Source organism: Bos indicus x Bos taurus, chromosome 4 (assembly GCF_003369695.1).
Source record: "Bos indicus x Bos taurus breed Angus x Brahman F1 hybrid chromosome 4, Bos_hybrid_MaternalHap_v2.0, whole genome shotgun sequence".
NCBI lineage: Eukaryota > Metazoa > Chordata > Mammalia > Artiodactyla > Bovidae > Bos > Bos indicus x Bos taurus.
In genome coordinates, this window is record NC_040079.1 from 93,285,909 (window position 1) to 93,307,738 (window position 21,830).

The following is a 21,830-nucleotide window of genomic DNA, read 5'->3' on the forward strand; positions in this document are numbered from 1 at the left end:
ATCGTACTATATAAATAAAATTGAAATTCCATACTAGATATAGGCTTCACATTCGCAATTCCTTCAGTTATTATTGTGGAATTGTAATGATTTTCATGTATGAAGAGAAGAAAATGGTCTGGAGTCGGTGCCAGTAACTGAATTTTATAATTATTAACATGTCCATTATGTGCTAATATGACTTTCATATTGATAAGTAAATACAGTTTTTCTAATATTTAGTGTTACCTTTAAAATAATCTTTGAAACTTACCTCTGCCCCCCTTTAAAACTCCTGTTAATGTGTATTCTCTGAATTTGCTTACAAATCTTTTTTGAGGTAATGAATCTTTTCTTTTTTAATTGAAGTATAGTTGGCTTACAGTGTTGTATTAATTTCTGGTGTACAGCAAATTGTCTCAGTTACACACAGACATGCATTCTTTTTTTAAATATTCTTCTCCATTATGGTTTATCCCAGATTTGATACAGTTCCCTGTGCTATACAGTAGGACCTTGCTGTTTGTCCATTCTAAGTGTAATAGTTTGCATCTTCTAACCCAGAACTCCCAGTCATCCCCTCTCCCTCCCCTCTTCCCTCTTGGTAACCACAAATCTCTTCTCTGTGTCTGTCATTCTGGTTCATAGATACGTTCATTTGTGCCATATATTAGATTCAACATACAAGTGATACCATATGGTATATGTCTTTCTCTTTCTGACTTACTTCATTTAGTATGATAATCTCTAGTCACATCCACGTTGCTGCAAATGGCATTATGTCGTTCTTTTTTATGGCAGAGAAGTATTCTGTACTCTACACACACACACACACACACCCCTTTTATTTAGCTGTTGATGGACATTTAGTTTGTTTCCATGTCTTGGCTGTTGTGAGTAGTGCTGCTGTGAACATAGAGGTGCATGTATCTTTTTGAATTACAGTTTTGTCCAGATGTATGCCCAGGGATGGGATTGCCCGATCATATGGTAGCTCTATTTTTAGTTTTCTCAGGAACCTCCATACTGTTTTCCATAGTGGCAACATCAGCTTACATTCCCACTAACAGTGTAGGAGGGTTGCCCTTTCCCCACACCCTCTCCAGCATTTGTTATTTGTAGACTTTAATGATGGTCATTCTGACCAGTATAAGGTGGGTGGTACCTCATTGTAGTTTCTATTTGCATTTCTTTGATAGTTAGTGATGTTGAGCATCCTTTCATGTGCCTACTGGCCATTTGTGTGTCTTCTTGAAGAAATGTCTATTAAGGTCTTCTGCCCATTTTTCATTTGGATTGTTTGATTTTTTTGCCTTTTCTTTTTGAATCATTTCTTAGCCATCCATAGTTTCTATTCATTTGAATGGTACATAGAGAGGATGATGCATCATAATCAAGATTGGTTAAATCTTTATGATCTGTTTTTTGGTATATGGTATAAATAGTGATTTTGATTTGCTTTTTCTAAAATGACTTATAAGTATATTTTATGAAAAAAATCTCAGTGGTTGCATGGGATAACTTGAAACATATGTTTTTAATATGCATTTGTGCTTTTTAAAATTTTTTTATCTGTTTATGACTGTGCCGGCTCTTTGTGCTGCATAGGCTTTTTTCTAGTTGTGGCCCGCGGGGGCTACTGTCTAGCTGCCATGGGCGGGCTTCTCACTGGACGTGGTGTCTTCCTGTCGCACAGCCCACATGCTCTGGAGTGCGTGAGCTTCAGTGGTTGCAGCATTTTCGCTCAGTGGTTGCAGCTCTCTGGCTCTAGAGCACAGGCTTAGCAGTTACGGTGCATGGGCTTAGCTGCTCCACATCAGGTGGAATCCTCCCAGATTAGGGATCAAATCTGTGTCTCCTGCATTGGCAGTTGTATTCTTTACCACTGAGCCACCAGGGAAGCCCTGGTTTGTATTAATTAAAGAGTATCCTACTACTTTTTACTGTATTTCCAGGTCACTGATCTTTCTGAAAACTATGGACAAAAGAAATTAATTTTTTTTAGTTGCTGAGAACCATCCCTTAGTAAAACTTAATTTAAAGTATGTTAATTTGGCAGCTGGTATACCCCTTTGGGCTGGGAGGGAGGAGGAAATGGGGGTGTGTTTAATAAAGACCATTATTAATTTGACTCACCTGAAACACTAATTTATGGTGTTAAATTTTCATTGAAATATGATAACAGTATCCCTGATTTTTCAAGTTTCTCACATTCTAAATAATGTTTGCTGATTATTGTTACTGAGGATATCTAGTTTTCTTAATTTGAGACATAGTATTTGCTTGATACCTGAGTCTCAAGAAATAAGGTTATTTATTAGCTTGAAGATAATGAGAGGGATGTTACAGTCAATATTTAGTTAGAAATAAACTATAGATATTTTGAATCAAGAAACTATGCAATAAAACATTATGATTCCCTTTCAGTGCTTAGAAGAAATGAAACGGGAAGCCAGAACTATAAAGATTGATAGAAGATTGACAGGTGCCAATATAATTGATGAACCTCTCCAGCAAGTGAGTTTCAGTATGTGGTATTTGAATTCCATATATTGTGTGCTGGGTGCATTTCTCTTGAAATACTAAGAAATAATTTTGCTATTTATGTAATATGCTGGAAATTCATTATAATGCTGTTCTTGGATTCTCTATATAAACTTGCTGCCTTATTTATGAACTTGTTTATATGTGTTTGCTTTGTGTTAAACCCTTTTGGTTGAATTTACATTGAAAAAAAAGTTTTTATTAACATCTGATAGTGTTTCTAATTGTTTTAAGAGTTACAATGTTGCTCTTCAAAAATTTTTGCTCTTCAGCTGATGACTAAGCTAGTGGTTTGATAAGTCAGAGGTTTTTCTACTACTTTTGTTACTTTTTAAAATGGATATTACTGGCTTCATTCAAAAATACTTTAAAAATTAAAATTATTCTCTCCCAAAATATTTTCACTGATGCTCAATTATATGACTATTGCAAATAATGTGTACCTTAAAATTCTAAATATTATTTTATAGATAAACCCTTATTTAGTTTATCTGATTTGCAGAAAAATTATACATTATGTTGTATTATTTGCCATTTATTGGGTAATAATGCTGTTGACACTATCACTGGTATTAGAGTTAAGTGAATTATGTCATTTTTGTCATTTGACTGCAATGAATCTGATTATACTCTCAAAGAAAGCATTTTTTTCAAGATTACTAGGGTCTCTTGATATTATTTTGCATCTCATTCCATCAAACTAACTAAAACTCTTCATTGTATTTTACCATTGGAAATTAATGTTTCTGCATGCTCCATCTTTAACCTGAATTTGGGTAGGGCTTCACCATAGATAATTCTTTAATTAAAAAAAAATTAGGCAGTAGATGAATTGGGCTACCAAAATAACTTAATTTAATAACTTAATTTTTTGAAATGTTTTTTAGCATATTGATGCTCTTGTAATGAAGACAGTTATTTACTACCACAATTTATTAGGTAGATAATAAATGAAAATTTCAAATAATCTTTTTAAGTTTTAGTTTGCCACTATTACTTTTTAAATCCTTAAAAACTGTATTTTTTCCTGTATTTTTGTTTTAGGTTATCCAGTTTTCCTTGAGGGATTATGTCCAGTATTGGTATTATACACTAAGTGATGATGAATCTTTTCTTCTTGAAATTAGGCAGACTCTTCAGAATGCACTCATTCAGTTTGCTACTAGGTAAGGTCACTGGATTGTATTTATGCCGAAAAATTTAAATATTGTTTGTATCAATAGGGAAAATAACTTTTAAATGGAAGGAGAAAATTGGTTATTCCAAGGTAAGTAGAGCAGTAGATTGTTATTGTGGGATAACTCTTAGTTTATGGAACTAGAGCCCTGAAAAACCTTTACTCTTTTACAACTGCAGAATGTTTATCTCGACTAATCCCTGTTTTCTAAGTCTGTATGTCAGTTTCTTCCTCAGAACCCAGTTGTCCAATCATGTGACAGTTCAGAGTCTTTCATCCCACATATTGATAATACTTTTTCCCCTCTTACCCAGATACTCTTTGTTTTTAATTGCAATATCATTCTTTTATTATATTGTTCAGGAAATAAGATTTAGTACAGTTAAACTCAAAGTAAATACTGAACCAAGGTGGCAGGGCCAGACAGACGGAACATGATTCAGAAATCTGGCAGTGAAAGACACTCTTGGGCATGACTAGGAGGTGTTTCACTGTCGTAAAACAGTAAGGCAGGCAAGGGGTTCTGAAACATAAGGCAGGATCAGGCCCTGTACCGTAGACATTAAGGAGCTTGTCTCAGATTGGTGTAAGGAATGGTTTGTATTCTGATGCCAACTGACCACTAGAAACCTCAGAAGGTTTTTGTTATTGTTGGCATTTTTAATATTAATATTTATATAAATATATGAAATATATAAATATGTGTAAATATAGATGCAGTGTGTGTGGTGTGCATATATATCTATATATATTTGTATGTCTGTGTGTGTGGTAAAAGTAAATGTAAATACATAAACAGGATGGATCCCAATCTTCTAGAGTCATTTCCTCTGGAGTAACAGAGGAAATATTTGTTTGAACCCCATGCAGTTTCCATTTGTCTTCTATTGGAATAAGTAGAGTCTCTTTGACAGTTACCTGGCCACAGAATAGTATAGGAGTAGCTGCTGGCAACACAAATAAGCTAGCTTGTTCCTCCTTATTGGTCACACCTTAGCATGGTTCCTGCCAGTCTCCTACTCAAGCAGGGCTTTAGTAATAAACAAAGCACTAGCAAAAAAAATCCCAGAGTTACTGCATTTCCACCCTCTTGAATAAGTCTTTCCTTGGCTTGCACGAAGAACCCATGCCCCATAGGTGCTGTTCTGACTAGATTGTATGAAATGAGTGGGAGCAAGAGACAAAATGGCTAGAGCAAAATTGGGAGCCACTGATCCCCATCTGGAGATACAATTTAAGATGCCCACAGACTTGCAGGGAAGAGATGCAGAGGAATGGCGTGGCAGGGCTCATGTCTTGGGGAAAGCAAGGTGTCCTTGCTTGGCTTCACTTAATCGGCTTGCCCTGGGCAGCCATAGCCTCCATAACGCCACACATGGGCTCTTCATTTCCCAGGGAACTGCATGGGCTTGATGGGCTGCAAGTTCTTGTTCAGTGGGAATACCAGGAGGCAGGTGCAACTCCACGATAGCCTCTTCAGAGAGCCCCGCCAAAGGGCTGACGGTGCCCTGAAGCCTGATGCTAAGGGATGTATTCACTACCCTCTCCCCTTCCTCCATCTGGGGAACTATTTTTTCATTCCAAAGGGGCAGAACTCTAGCAGTAGTGTCCTTCAGACTTTCACAGGAGGGTAGCTGATGGCTATTGAGGTCTGCATGCCTGCAGTCTTACTGGTGTTGCTGTTGAAGGGATAGTCAGGCTTCACTGGAGATGGTAGAACATGACAGCATCTCCAGATCTTTACCTGGGCTTCATCCTGCTTGGCAGCAACATCTGCCTTATTGCGGCTAAGTCTGCACTACTGGCAGCCACAGTTGATCAGTGGCATCTGGTGTAGTCCAGAGAGTCCCAATTGTTGCTTCTGCACCTGGTGAAGCAGATGTCAGACTCCTAACCAGTATCTTGTAGCACCTGCATGTTGTGCTTCACCTCCTGACGCCCACTGTGCTCATGTTGGCTTCTCACCAGCCAGTGAAGCCATCCTCCGGGTCCATGTACTCTTCTGTGTGGGATCAGCACTGCCTTGTAGCCATCCATGGTGGTAGTTCTGGGGGATAGATTGGGGCTCACTGAGGTTCCAGAGTCATTCCAGGTAGTCTTCTTTATTCAGGTGCTGTGAGAAGAGCTCAGTGTAACTGCCCACTTATCTTAGGCACATACCTAATGAAGTCCTCTTAGAAGAACTCAAAGGAGCAGTCGGTGGAGAATATTCAGTTTATTTATTTACTTTCAGAAGAGAAGTATATTTTAATGAGATTTCCTTTAAGAAACTTTTCTGAGATATACTAAAATTCTCACTTTACAAACACCCTCTTATATACTGCCTAAATATTTTGGTCTGTATCCTTGTATTTAAACTACTTGATTTTTAGAGGGGCCATTTCATGTGGAGAAATTATTTATATTTTAAAGAAAGGATTTTATCTTTGGGTAAGTTTGCTATCTTCTTTTTTTTTTTTTTTTTTAATAGAAGATTTTTCTACCCAGTACATGCAGTGATTTTCCTACAAGCCTATGGCCTCAAGGCAGGAGGCTACATTGCTGTGTCACAAGTAGGTTCTCAAATCTGAAGGTGTTATTCTCTAGCCAGCCCCTCTTCTTCCCCACTTAGGTTCTTGAAATGCACTTTTGTACTTCTGAGAGTCTTGGAGAGTAGAGCTTTGCCCTAGGGCTCTTACTTTGTTTCTGTTTCTGTCTGAATAGATATTTCCAGCTCATGCTGCCCTGTCAAGACTTTTCTTCTATAATTCAGTTGATCTTAAGGTTTAGAGTGGGAGATGAATTCCTCAGCCTCCGGTCACTGAGGCAGGCTGCAGTAGGTTTCATAGTTTGAATTTTAACCTTACTTAGATAGATTGAAGCCCCTTCTCTTTTATGATTAACAGCAAACATTTGGAAAGTAGCCAACCATAATTATGAGTGTAGATGCACTGTGGAATATAGAAAATATACTAACATATAATCAAAGAAGTCAGAAATTGGATTTTATGTCCTTTAGTTCATATATGTAACATTATTGCATGTTAGATATTGTTTAAGATCATTATTCTGAATCTGTTGGTCACTGCTTTTTATAGTAACACCCTTCTAATGACTTTTTCCCCCCTCTCTGCAAAGATGGGAGTAAGAAGAGTTCATTATTCTTTTGTCTGCCTGCTTAAGATTATATTAAAATATAAAAAATTGTAGACCTAGAAAGAATTTTGAACTAGTAATTGGAAGACTTGAGTGAGTTTGTATCCTCTTCTCTCATTTAACTATGGGACTGTGAGCAAGTATTCTAAATTTTTTGGATTTTGGTTTTTCTCATGTGTGAAATAAGTGTCATAAATACCTGCCTTGTACTGTATTCCTCACAGGGTTTTGGTCTGGAGCAAATTCATGTGTTCTTTTAACTCATATTTTATGTCTACTTTGCCTCAGCCAGATGCTGCAGATATAGCAGTGAATAAAGCAAAAATCCCTGGTCGGTAGAATGTAATGGAAATAGTTCATGTGAAAATGTTTTAAAAATTGTGAAGAATGTTAGAAATTTAAGTTTTTATGTCACCGTTCACCCATAATTTCACAGATAAGGAAGCTAAATTCCAGAAAGATTAAACAGTTAGTCCAAGATTATCTGTTGAGTTGGGGGCAGAGTAAGAATCATTCTTAACAGTCACTATTCTGTCCCCCAGTCCCTAACAGATATATTGTGATCTAGATTATCATCTTAGTTTCCCTCACCTTTCTGTCATATCACTGCAGTGCTTTGCCTGTTCTTTGATCTTCTAACTACCTTTTCTTTAAACTTCCTGTTATAGTTTTTTTCTCCTTTCTCTAGCATTCTATTATTGTTCAATTGCTCAGTCATATCCAACTCTTTTGCGACCCCATGGACTGTAGCCCACCAGGCCCCTTTGACCATGGGATTCTCTAGGCAAGGATACTGGAGTGGGTTGCCATTTCCTTCTCTACTAACATTCTGTGCTTTCATGCTAAATATTGGGTGATTATAGGAAGAACCAAGTTTCTTCCATCCTAGACTATCTGAATTTTGTCTTTGCTTGGTCGTTGGCCTTAAGTTTTGGAGCAAATTAATCAGCCTCTCTTGAGCTTTAGTTTCCTTATTCATAAAAAGCTGATAATATTACTTGTCTGTAGCATGTAGTGAGGCTCAGTTAATGTTTGTGCCTTCTCAATGAGTGGCTTTATTTTTGTCTTTCATTGGCTTTTTCTAGTAAAGCCATACTAAAATATATGTTTTCACAGGGGCTCCTTGATTATTTCCAATGAGAATATCAAGAAAATTAAGTGCTTATAATCATTACTTGAATACTTCTTAAATTCTTATTCTTGTCTGCTGTGCACTGCAAAGCGTACGTTATCTCTTCTCTCCTTCAAATTTCAATCTTGTATAGAGTTTTTAACCAGGGGCCCATGAAGCCTTGAAGATTTAAGCAAAATTTTCTGTGCTTTTTTTTCTTTTTCCTTCTGAGTGGTTCTGTAGATTTTATTTTCAAAAAGGACCTGTGAACCCCAGAAAGATTTAGAACCACCAAATTCTAGTGTTCATATTTATTTGGCACCTTGAGGAAACAATCACAGAATATCAGCATCAAACAAAATGCTAATTTTGTTATAACAGGAGGGAAAGGATATATGTAGAGTCTGAAATTCTGGTTTTGAGCTTTAGTTCTGTTATTTATTAAGCTCTATGGCACTGGTGGTACAGTGGTAAAGAATCCACCTGCCAGTGTGGGAGATGGTGGTTTGATCCCTGGGTGGGGAAGATCCTCTGGAGAAGGAAAGGCAACCCATTCTAGTACTCTTGTTTGGGAAATCCTATGGACAGAGGAACCTGGAGAGCTATAGTCCATGGGTCACAAGAAGTCAGACATGACTTAGTGACTAAACAACATGACCTTGAATGGATAAGAAACATAAATTCTTTGCATCTAGTGACAACGTGTATCTGCTTATCAGGTTGTTGCTAAGATTAAATGGCATCAGATATGAGAGAGTACATTGTAATGCCACACGTCATCCTAACTTTAGTACCTGTTTCTAGTAGCAGTTTGGGGAAGGAAACCTTCCCAGGGAACTCTTTAGTTCTCTGTGGAACCTGGGCATTAACCTGGAACTTTAGGGGATGAATCTGTGATAACCTGTATATTTTTAATTCTCTCTTCAAATAAGATAGCATGACATTGGAGAGAAAGCCTTGGGAGATCTGTATTGTAATTCTACCTGTACCATTAAGTTACAGTATACTTAGAAAATTTCCTAACATATCTGTAAAATAGTGATACTGATACTTGTCACAAACTCTGAGTTGTGAGGGGCAAATGAGATCATATGCATGAAATATTTCATAAAGTGTTTGTCAACCAATAAGTGATTTTTTGAGCAAGTTATTTAACTTTCTGTGCCTCAATCTCAGCATCAGCAAAATGAGGTAATTTTCTCATAGGGTTGTTGTAATAATTATATGAGAGAAAAGAACATGTAAAACACCATAGGAATCTGGCACATAGTATGTATTCAGTGAATGTTAACTTCTTTCTTCTTGTTTTTGTTATTTCTTACATTTCTGGGAATATATGCACACAGATTCTCTTGTCTTCTTAGCTTCATTGTTTTTTGAGGGGGAAGGGCAGAGGAAACAAAATTAAAACACATGAAATGGAGAGAAACTGGTTATTTGGGTGTTATTTAAAGGATTTGATCTAGAGGTAGAATGGACCAGAGTACCTGAGCAAAACCTGATGTGGATTGAGCCCAAAACTGGACTTCAAGAATGGGTGTATAGAGGTAAAGGTTAGTGGTTAATTGTATATTTTTATAATTCTTATGCCATACTCTTCACCCACTTTAAGTTGTTGGCTCTCAGTGTATTCAGAGTTGTGCAGCCTTTATCACATTTACTTTAAGAATGTTTTAATGGCCCCACCAAGAAACCTGATATCCACTAATCAGTCTCTTCCCATATCCCCCACAAGGTTCTACCTCTGCGTAGTCAACTATATATTTTTTCTATGTCTTTATCGACATTTTACATGAATAAAATAATATATGATCTTTTGTGACTAGCTTCTTTCACTTAGTGTAATGTTTTCAAGGTTCATCCTTGTTGTTCAGTTCAGTTCAGTCGCTCAGTCGTGTCCAACTCTTTGTGACCCCATGGACCCAGCACGCCAGGCCTCCCTGTCCATCACCAACTCCCGGAGTTCACTCAAACTCATCTCCACTGAGTCAGTGATGCCATCCAACCATCTCATCCTCTGTCGTCCACTTCTCCTCCTGCCCTCAATCTTCATCCTTGTTGTGGCATGTATTATTAGTTACTCCTTTTCATTGCTGAATAATTTTCTGTTGTATGGACACACCATGTTTTGTTTATCCATTCATCAGTTGGTAACCATTGCGGTTGTGTCTACTTTTTGGTTTTTATAAAGCATGCTACTATGAGCATTCATGTACATGTTTGTGTAGACTTGATGTTCTCATTTCTCTGAGATGTATACCTTGAAATGAAATTTCTGGGTCATATGGTAACTCTGTTTAATCTTTTGAGGAACTGCAAACTTTTAAGTGGCTGCTCATTCCTGCCAACAATGTATGAGTGTTCCAGTTTCTCTGCCTTTGCCTGTACTTGTTATTGTCTGGCTTTTGATTAAAGTCATTCTCCTTGGTCTAAAGTGGTATTTCATTATGGTTTTGATTTACTTTTCTCTGATGGCTAATGATATTAAGCATCTTTTCTTGTGCTAATTAGTTATTTGTATATCTTGGACAGAGAGTGTCTTTCAGAGCTTTTCCCTATGTTAAAACTAGGCCATTGTTGACTGTACTGCATTGCTTCCTGGTTTTATAAATACAGTTTTACTGTTTTATTGGACAGTTGTGCTCATTTGTTCGCATTTTGTCCATGGCTGCTTTTGTGCTTTAGTGGCAGAACTGACTGAGGTAATGTGGCCTGCAAAGCCTGAAACCGTTCCTGTTTGGCTCTTTAGGAAAAGAGTTTGCATCCATTAAAATATTAAGAAGTATTATTCAAGAAATAGGAAAAATATTGGAATAAAACTCATATACAAAGAAGTTGTACACTGTATGATTTTAGGTGTGTTAAAATTGTAAATATGTGAGCATAGCAAACAGTAAGAGAAAAAAATAGTAAAATATTAACAATGATCTTTGGATTGTGGATGTATGGCTAATTTACAGCTGATATAGAAAAATCTAAAGAAAGAAATGACATTTTACAAAACAGGCATGCATTATTCTTGTAGCCCAAGACAGGAACATTTGGTGCTCAGCACTAAAAAAATATATATCTAGGATGACTTTTTTCAACTAAATTTATTTTCCTGTTTTTTATATTATTAGCACATAAATAAAAGAATCCTTTTTTTCAGCTGTATATGACATGTTTTGTACAGATAGCCATTGTATCCTTACTTCCTCGTGAAGTTATCTTGAAATTAGTGCTTACATATAGTTGTTTTTGTACATAATGGGGTAGTCAATACTCAATAGATTATTGTTAACAGAGTTTCCATTTATGACTTCTTGGTAATTTTTTTCCCACAGAATTTAATGTATTTCACTGTTGGGTCTACGAATGTTTCATTTATCAGATAAATTTTACTGAAAACCTTGTTTATTAAAATACTTAGTAAGATGAATTTAATTGTTAGTACTTAACATTATACTTAAGATGCACACTTAGCCCCAGGTTATTTTTTTTTTTTTTTCATGTAGCTTAAGGCTTCCAGCTCTGTGTTCTTTATACTCAACCTCTAAATTAGGTGAGTGTGCTTTATGTGTGTTCTTCTAATTTTTTCTTTATATTTGGAGATTGAAGTTCTTTAGAACTTCTGCATTGTAGAACTGGATGGATTTTTTTATGTGGAGTTGTAGTTCACTGAGTACCATTTCCATACTATGGCTATATAAAACTGCAGGCCCAGATTTTTCTCCATTTCTACCAATTTGTTTATAACTTTTATGAGTCAGAAGATTTCATGTAGTTCAAGGTGTAGCAGATAAACTGAATTGAAACTCAGGAATCCTGTTTTTGTTTTAACAAAACCTTTACCTCAGTAACTAATCTGGAATAAATAATTTACATTTTTGGCCTTGTAATTATAAAGGTTTGTGGTAATTCTTTCAGATCTCTTTCAGTTCTGAAATACTGAGATTCCCTGATATAGTTGTTACTAATCTCGATCTGTTTGCCTTCACTCATATCTCCTCTTCAAAACACTCACATTCTCTATCACACCCCACATTTTGAATACCATTTGGAGAGTTATTTTTTTAGATTTAATTTACTTTGGGATTAAAGTACTTCTCTGGTCTGCTGTTTTACTGATAGTAAATCTTAAAGTAGGATGATGATAAACTATATTTAAACCTTTTATTACATTTCTGCATGGTCAGAAAGGATGCAAGACTTCAAACATCTAAGATATGTACTAGACCAATCTTTTCCCTATAGTTAAGCAGTTTTGTATCAATGAAACTTGACAGTTTTTTACTTGATTATCCAAACTACTGCTCTTCTCTATAGAATACTAAAAACAATAAATTTGTAGTTTTGTAAGTCTGCTACTTTAAGTTCCCACCGTGGTGGATTTTAAGCTGTGAGCATAAAGTCACTGCATGTGGGGTTGGGAGAGAGAGGTGCTCATTTGGCTCTCCCCCTGCAGCACATGGGGCTTCCCAGGTGGAGTTAGAGGTAAAGAGCCCATCTGCTAATGCAGGAGGTGCCAGAGACATGGATTTGATCCCTAGGTCAGGAAAGATCCCCTAGGGAAGCGAATCCCATGTACAGAAGAGCCTGGCGGGCTACAGTCCATAGGATAGCAAAGAGTCGGACTTGACTGAAGCGACTTGGCATGCACGCATGCTGCAGCACACAGGGGGAGGAGGTGCAGCTGAGGGAAGGGAGCAGACTAATTATAACCATAAAGTGGTGAAACTTGTGTCCTCATGGTTGCTAACTTAGCTCCTGTGAAAGAGTGATTCTCCATGTATTTTTGAGGATTATGGTAGAGAGTGATCATAAGTTTAATGTAAATTTAGGAATGTTGTGAAAAATTAGTTTAATTATTTTATACTCAGTCCTAAATTCTTGAAGTAGTTTTTAAAAGGGAAGCAAAAATGCTCTAGGGAAGTGGTTATGGTAACTTGAAATATTTATGAGCAAATTGAGACTGGAAGAAGGGAAAGTCTTTAAATGGATTTAGAAGCAAGTTTACAATTCTTTGCTTTTAAAATATTGCTCAAATTCAATTTTAGGCTGAAGCTTTTGATGCTAACAAAGTACTCCCTCAAGGACTCTTAAGGATGGAAACATGTAAAGGTTTATGTATTTTAAAGAGTATATCCTTTATGATAGTGAATTCTGAGGGGGTTAACTGTCTGATTCAGTGACTCAAGGAAGGAATTTTTTTCTTTTACAGATAGGTCACTCACTTTCGGCAAAAGATGGCTGTGAGTCAGGTGATCAAAAAAACTAGTGAAATAGAACTTCTCAAAATGTCTTCAAAGATGCTTGTCAAAATCTACCCAGTAAAACTAGGAATTTTGCTAGTGATTTTTTAAAAAAAATGTCTGATATTTCTTCTTTAGAAGGTAAAAGACCTCATTTAGGAGATTAATACATATTATTGTATTTTATGCAGTTGGTTATTATATTGCCCTTACTGATTAATATACATTTAAAAAGCCTTTATATGTGATAAGTGTGTATGACTTTTGATATATATTCACACATATACAAACACGAATACTATACAGTGTATATACTATGCAGTATACTGTGTCATTTTTAATGTTTTAAGATAATATCTTAGTAATCATTCCTGTGAAAAAATAATACAGCATAAGGAATGAAACATTTATCATAGGATTGTTTCTGTGGGAAGATCAGTTTTGACTGTTTTCATTTTGATATAAAGGACTTTTTCCAGGACAGTGTTCTGCCAAGTGTGTGAAGATTGCCTCTACTGCCCAGCAGTCACCCACTTCTTTAGTTAGGCAAGTCGTCGTGATGACTACGTGATCAACTACGGGTTGATCATGCTCATTCCCTTCTTTTGCTTGTTCCTATATCCTTACTTTCCCTGTTAAATGGTACTCATTCATCAATCATAGTACTCATTCATCAAGATTTTTTTAATCTTTTTTAACTTATGACATAGCTCTTAACTTCTGCTTATTTCTGTATGTGACTCTTTTTGGAATGGTACGAGTTCTGTACTACTGTAGTAGAAGTTCTCTTTAGTTAGCCAGTCCATTCCCTTTGTACGACATACTAACTCATGCCCGTAGCATTAAAGCTAGGCTAATAGACCACTTTCTTATACTTCTGCCCATTTCTGTTCCCACTTTTTGAGATTTAAACTTATCAAAAGTCACTTGTATTAATAGATTCTTGGGCAAAGAAAATTTCATATAATAGGTCTGTAGTGTGAGCTGAACAGGGATACTTTAGAGGAGCAAGACAATTGAGTGTGTTAGAAAAGGAAGTTGTATTTGTTTCTGAACCTGTGTACCCTGGTTATATTTTTTATTATAATCATATAATTTAATTTACCCCTACCTATTTTGAAGAAATATGAGTATGACAGGGTAGTTCCTGTGAAAATGAGGTCACTTGCTTTGGAATTTACTCAGAGCAAGTTGCTGAATAGATTGCAATTGAATTAGGTGTGCAAAAGACAACTACAAAATACTGGTGAAGAGCCTTGAAAGACCCTTACTCTGCGTTCAGATTTGTTTACAAATGTCCTTAGTTGTTACGTCATTTAAAAGAAACTGGAAACCATAACTTCTTCAGTGTGAGAATGATTTATTCAAGACAAAGGCTACATTAATAACACTTAGCAAAACGTTAATCAAAAGGTCTTGTCTTGGTCTTATATTGAATGATTTATATGATTGAAGTTAAAATGACATACATTCATGATTCCCTCTTTTGATCAGATATTTTATTTACTCATTATCACTTTTCCATGTATTGTGTTCCTGTGTGCCTGCCTATGTGTATGTTGTATTTGGTTAATCATAGATTCTTAAAGCTGTAAGTGTCCCTAGAGAAAAACCATGGGATGTGATATGACTTGCTGAATTTCACAACTAATGAAATGGTGTATCTTTTACTTGAATCAAGGGCATGTATGCCAGTCCAGGCCTCTTTACAGAAGTCTTTAATTGATTTTGATGTGTGTTTTGTATTCCTTATGATAAGCTGTATACTGCTTAGAATAGATGGAACCAGTGAAGCAATTTGTGTAATCTCAGTCTCAGCCCCATATTTGGGACATTCAGTGCCTTTTTTAGGCTTTAGCATTAAGTAGCTTTAGGTTTTGGAGAAGGCGATGGCACCCCACTCCAGTACTCTTGCTTGGAAACTCCCATGGACGGAGGAGCCTGGTAGGCTTCAGTCCATGGGGTCGCTAAGAGTCGGAAACGACTGAGCGACTTCACTTTCACTTTTCACTTTCATGCGTTGGAGAAGGAAATGGCAACCCACTCCAGCGTTCTTGCCTGGAGAATCCCAAGGATGGAGGAGCCTGATAGGCTGCCATCTACAGGGTCGCACAGAGTTGGACACGACTGAAGCGACTTAGCAGCAGCAGCTTTAGGTTTTAGAGAGGCAAAAAGAGCTTCTCAATCAATGTGTGTCCCATTTCAGAACTTTAAGGAGTAAGGAAGAAGCTGTTCTAGGTGGTTCATGGGCCATTCTCCAGGCACCTGTTAACAGTGCTCTGACCCTGAAAGAGAAATCAATAAATTGGTATGTATTGAGTGCCTCCAGTGTTTAACGTATTATTTAGCCATTGGGAACAACACTGTGAATAAAACAAACACAGTGGAATAAAACAGATGAAATCCCTGACTTATCTCAGCAATTGAATTATTTAACTGCAGATTCTAGTGCTATAGAACTAAGCACTGTAACCAGAGATCTCCAGACCTAGTGTGAAGGAGTACGGCAGAGGGTGAGGGTCAATGCAGGGTTCTGTGTGTAGAGCCAACATTTTAGATAAACTCGAAAGCATACATGGGAATTGTCAGGGGAATGTGGAGGAGAGAAAGTAAATTTGTAGGGAGTAGACAGAGTGAGCAAACTTGGCAGAAGAAATAGTCTGTCCAGAGGCACTGAGATAAGAACAGAACCAAAGAGGAAGGAAGAGAGCGAAACAGACGATGAGGAAGTAAGCAGGGACCCAGATATGCATGATCAGGGAGTCATTAAAGTATTTTTAAAGCTCTTGTTTCGTATTATCATATTTGTGTTTTTAAAAAGATCACTCTGGCTGCTCTATGGAAAACAGAATGAAGGCAGAGACAAGAAAGGACATGGGAGACCAATGAAAAGGCCAGGAATAAGATGCTGGTATTAGAGGTGAAGATAAGGCCTAATATATATTCAGAGAGGTTCACTTTATAGTTTGACTGTTGCTTTTGTTCTTTGAGACTTCATTTCTTATTTGCATTCCTAGTTAACCATTGTAATTCATGCAGTCATTCTATCAAGATATATAAGCTACAGGAACCTACTGTAAATTTTATTTTTTTGGAGTAGGGTTGAATATATTCCTTATTCTCTTGGTCATATAGGAAGTATGCTCTCATTTTTAAATTCAAGAAATGAAAGCTTCTAAGTAGTAATAAAATGAAAGTATAGATAATAGGATTCGTTGTATAATAATCTAGATGTTTTTACTAGAAGACATGTGGGGAAATATTTTAAACAAAGTGAAAAAGAGCCTTGACTGCAGTTATGATTTAAGAATAATAGTATTAAGAACTCAAATAGAAAGCTATTTGTAGATCAATAGAAGGAAATGTGGCTATTACATAAATTAAATGATTTTTAAATTTATATTTACATTGCACTTATTATATATTAGTCATATACCATAATTTTAGGAAGTACTTCACTGTCAACAAAATGTTTTCAAATTATAAGGTAAATACTACTAGAAATTATTAGTAGATATTTTCCTAATTTATAAGTGGGCAGTCATGTACTACTGTTGTTCCTATCTTCCTTACCTAGAATAGTTCCTTTGAATTGAGATTTACATTAAATTTGTATGTATTCAGTGAAAATGAGTCAAGCAGAGGGAAAATAATTACCTTGGACAGGGAATATGAAATATTATGCTTCCTGTTTTCCTCACCTCAATGTATTTATATATTGAAAGTAGAAATCTGTGTTTAATAATTAAAATAATTTTTTATATTTGCATTACTGATTAACTTCCAGTCATGTTAAATATTACTTTTACATCCTTTTATATCTTCTTCAGATGTCTCATTTACATCTTCTAAGATGTATTGAGATAGGTTCTAAAATTAATGAATTTATTTTGCTTGAATTTCAATAAATTCTATAACAGCACTATACATGAAACAGAGCACATACAATTTGAAAGATTCTGCTTCTAAATTTGTTAGAATGAACCTTTTATGGATTAAATGAATTTATGGTCTATACCATGTAAATTTTGTTCTTATACAAATTTTCAAGTTTGGATGATTTTGTACAGATATTCATGTAAGGATTTTTGAAAGATGCTTACACAGATAATAGTGCTTTTCTCTTTTAAGAAACAAAGATTCTAGAGACCTCAAAGTATTTAATATACATGGCTCATATAGTCTAATGATAACCCCTCTGCAAATCTGAACACTCAGGTTACCTTTATTTTTAATAAGTTGACTTGTATTTCATGTACTTATAATTTACTTTCCATGTGTATAATAGATTATAATTGCACATTAAAAAGTATATTAATGTTAATAATTTGTTTTTATTTGAAAACAGCCGTCTGTGATATTCCTCAGTGCTGTTATCACATTTATAAGGTTTTTCTCCAAAAACAATAATCAAATTAACTTACTCACTTGCTTTTTTATGTATGGTGAATTAGCATGATGACTTATGGTATACTTTTTTTTTTTCCTCTCCTTTATTGCTCAGCATCTTTATGAATAACTCTTTGTCTTCTATTTGGTATGTTCATAAAGGGATGAATTAATTTTAATGTTAATATAAGGAAAACAGCATTGAAAAAATGCTTGTTTAAAATTATCACTTAATCAAAAGAGATGTGTAATCTGTTTTGTATTTATCTATTGTATTTGTTATGTTTCACTGGTGTGCTAAATTAGCAGTGTTTGTTGAAGTCTTCTTTTATAAGAGTACTAGGTAGCTTAATAAAATTAGTTACCACTTTTTTCATGGGTAAGTGTGGTATTTTATACATTATTCTTTAAACCATTTCCAGGTGACTATAGCTATTTTGAATAGTTGAGTTTTTAAGTGTTTATATATGCAAACAGAAACCAATCAGGCTCACACCAAAGGTATTTGGTTCAAAACTTGGACTGTATAACTAAATGGAAGAATGTGGAGAATTCAGAAAGGGTTCAGAAAGAATCAAAAATCCCAAGTGCTCTTTTAAAAACAAGCAAAAGCATTCTAAGTTCTTAATGTGTTGTTATGTCTGGGATGAGAAATTGCCTGTTTTCTTTCCTGTTTTTAATTTTAAACACTTAATACTTTTAAGCTTCGACACATAAAATACTTCAAAGCATACTGTTCAAAAGTTTAAATAGATTTGATAAACTATGGGTCTTTTGAAGAGGAATGCTAAGATGTAATACTGATTAAATGGACAAAAAGTGTAAATAAATTCAGTCTGTGATGATCATGTTGTTTTTCAATAGTCATTGAATAAATTTATTTTTTGATTTAAAAAGTCATCCTTTTATGTAATGTGTTTGTTATAAGGTCTAAAGAAATAGACTGGCAACCTTATTTTACTACACGCCTTGTAGATGATTTTGGCACACACCTACGAGTATTCAGAAAGGCCCAACAAAAGATAACAGAGAAAGATGATCAAGTGAAAGGTAATAATATCTTTATCCCATTTGAAAATTAGGATTTTATTTTATTTTATTATTATTTTTTTAAATCCGTTTTTCTTTATTATTCTCTAATCTTGAATTGTTCCTTTTCTGTCCAGGTACAGCAGAAGATCTTGTAGATACCTTCTTTGAAGTTGAAGTTGAAATGGAAAAGGATGTTTGCCGTGACCTAGTGTGCACTTCTCCCAAAGATGAAGAAGGTTTTCTTTTTAATTTAACTTTTTGAGCATATTAACTGTTCACGTTAGTAGAGGCAAATTAGCAGAACCATTTAACAAATACCAGGGTAAAATCTACCCACTCCAGTGTTCTTGCCTGGAGAATCCTAGGGATGGGGGAGCCTGGTGAGATACCATCTATGGGGTCGCACAGAGTCAGACACAACTGAAGCGACAGCAGCAGCAGCAGGGTAAAATCTAAGAGTGAAGTTATTCTTACAGGACAGGAAGCTTAGTAAAAACACTACTGCTTATTTTATCTTTTAACTCTTAGAAGTAAATTTCCAGATTCTTTTTTCTTTTAAAGAGAGCCTTTTCAGTTAAAGAGAACTTCCTTTGTTGTCTTTTAAAATATAGCAAACACAAACATTTTATCCTTAGGAATTTACTTTTTTTGATCTGTAGTAGTTTTATCTTCACCTTGAGTTTATTATTTCTAATTCGAGAATACACCTATTATTGTAAATATTTTCTAAGGGAATGATGATAATGTTTCAAATGAAATTTATAGAGTTGAATTGACTTTTCTTTTTGAGAGGTTAGACCAGATAAATTTTAGCTGAGGATGTTGTCTTTTCCTAGTTTTACAGTGACCGAGTCTGTGCTACTGGGCATATTGTTTTGATTATCAGGTTTTGATTATCAGTTACATAATTACCTTCCCAGGAAGTGTCAGCATATGAACACGTCAGAAAAGCATTGCTAGTCGTGGAAATTGTTTTCTTAGATTTTTAAAATGTGCTCAGCTTTTCTATTTCTTTGCTTTCTTTTCTGCTCTTTTCCGTTTTTCTTCTTTCCTTTTTATATTTATTATGCAATTCAGTTTTTAATTGCTCCTTCATTAGCATTAATATGAAATAACTAAATGTAAGGAATAGTTAGAATGATGTATAGTTCTTTTATGTAAATCAAGCCCTCTTCAATCAGTAAAATAGAAGAGCATGTTCTTTTTCTTATTACCTGCCAGGTTAGTGGAGGTTCTTTCTTGAAAAAGAATTGTAAGTATATTTTTAAATGTGCAGATAACTTAAGTATGTAGAGATGTGTGGTAGAAGAGTAGAATACTTGGTGCAACTAAAACTTTGGGGAAAAACACTTTTGTAATTGAAGTTTCTCAACAACTCAAGATTTAGGGTTCAGTTCAGTTCAGTCGCTCAGTCGTGTCTGACTCTTTGCGACCCCGTGAATCGCAGCATGCCAGGCCTCCCTGTCCATCACCAGCTCCTGGAGTTTACTCAAACTCATGTCCATCAAGTTGGTGATGCCATCCAGCCATCTCATAGATGTAGGGTAGAACTGGGCAAAGTAAAAAAGTGTATATTACTTTGATTAATGAATATTTGCTGTTTGGAGAATAACAAAGATTTTTATTGAATACTGATTAATTACTAAGATAATAAGCTTATATAATCAGCAAACTGCTTAATCCTGCCACTTTGTGTTTTATATCAAGAGTAGGTGGAGATTTTGTATTTTCTGTTATTATGGCTCCTTTTTTTTTTATTTCTAGGATTCCTAAGGGATTTGTGTGAGGTCTTATTATATTTGTTGCTACCTCCTGGAGATTTCCAGAACAAGATCATGCGATACTTTGTCAGGGTAAGCTTAAACACATACCAAATACATGGCTATAAAGAAACTTAGAGTAGTAATTACCAAATTTTTGGTCCCAGGACCCTGTTACACACTTAAAAATTATTAAGGACCCCAAATAGCTTCTGTTTATGTGGGCTTTGTCGATCAATATTTATTATATTGTAAATATTAAAACTAAGGAATTTTGGAACACAGAATACACAAGCACATTCCATTAACTATCATGCTCCATTCTGAAAATACCACTGTTTGCTTCCCTTTCCCTTACACCCCAGAGGTTCCTGGACAACACCTCAAGAACTGCTTGAGTTAAAGTTAGATTATGTTTTAAATTTTCTTTAACATTGTTGTTCAGTCGCTTATTCATGTCCGACTTTTGCTACCCCATGGACTGCAGCACACCAGGCTTCCCTGTCCTTCACCATCTCTCTGAGCTTGCTCAAACTCATGTCCATTGAGTCGGTGATGCTATCCAGTCATCTTGTCCTCTGTCATCCCCTTCTCCTCTCCTGCCTTCAATCTTTCCCAGCATCTGGATCTTTTCTAATGAGTCAGCTCTTTACATCAGGTGGCCAAAGTATTGGAGCTTCAGCATCAGTCCTTCCAATGAATCCTATAAATTTATCTAAAGTAGGCCAATTAAAATAACACTTCTGATAGAAACTTTCAAAAAAAACCCTGGGCAGCTAAGATTCTACTTCTTGGCATTGAAAAATAAATGTCAGATGAAAACAATAATTTTGGACTCATTTATTCTCTGGGTATAATCCTTTGGGATAAAATTCTGTGTGCAAATGTAAAGGAATAACATTTTGACTTTGATTACTGGTTATGACCAAGAAATGCTAGCTACGTTAGTCCTTACCCTGGCTCAATGGGTTAAATTAAAAGTTTCTGATTATACTGAAAATGAAAGTTTATGATCTTTTTAGTCTGCCATTCTGCAAAACAGATACACCAGTTCCTAACTGAGCTTTTTTGCTTATTATTATTTAAGCAGTATCAATTTATCAGTATCCTGATAGCTCTCTAACTTGAGTTCAGTGCATTTTCAGGTAGGGTAATGATGCTGTGAAATGAATAGAAAATGCTTGATCTTGATGGGAAGAGTCTGATAGATTATATACATTGAAGACTTGGGCTGGTCATTATCAACATCTGGCATGTCTATGTCTAGATTCACATCTACCACTGAAGGAAGATACTGCTAATCAGTCATCATATTCATTCATGCTGATTATTTGGAGCAGTCTTTGCCTGCCTGATACTCTGCTTAACTTTTAAATATACAAGTTGTGCAATTCTGTGCCTTCTTGCGCATCCATCCCTGTGACTTTAAACACCATCCAAATGCTAATAACTTTCAAATCTATATCTTT

At 35.5% G+C, this 21,830-nt stretch overlaps 1 protein-coding gene and 1 pseudogene across 3 annotated transcripts in view; one reads left to right on the forward strand and one right to left on the reverse strand.

The window, feature by feature from the left end:
• SNX13 (sorting nexin 13) overlaps positions 1-21,830 on the forward strand; it is a 147,842-nt gene that overhangs the window by 53,925 nt on the left and 72,087 nt on the right. For 2 of the 3 annotated variants that reach the window (XM_027539994.1, XM_027539995.1), the window contains exons 4-8: positions 2,407-2,496; positions 3,568-3,689; positions 18,498-18,619; positions 18,736-18,837; positions 20,366-20,454. In XM_027539994.1, the coding sequence (XP_027395795.1) occupies positions 2,407-2,496; positions 3,568-3,689; positions 18,498-18,619; positions 18,736-18,837; positions 20,366-20,454 (525 nt within the window). Of the gene's footprint in view, positions 1-2,406; positions 2,497-3,567; positions 3,695-13,664; positions 13,727-18,497; positions 18,620-18,735; positions 18,838-20,365; positions 20,455-21,830 lie in introns of those variants that run through there. The other variant, XM_027539996.1, reaches the window with a different exon arrangement.
• On the reverse strand, positions 4,408-5,737 carry LOC113891779 (annotated as a pseudogene).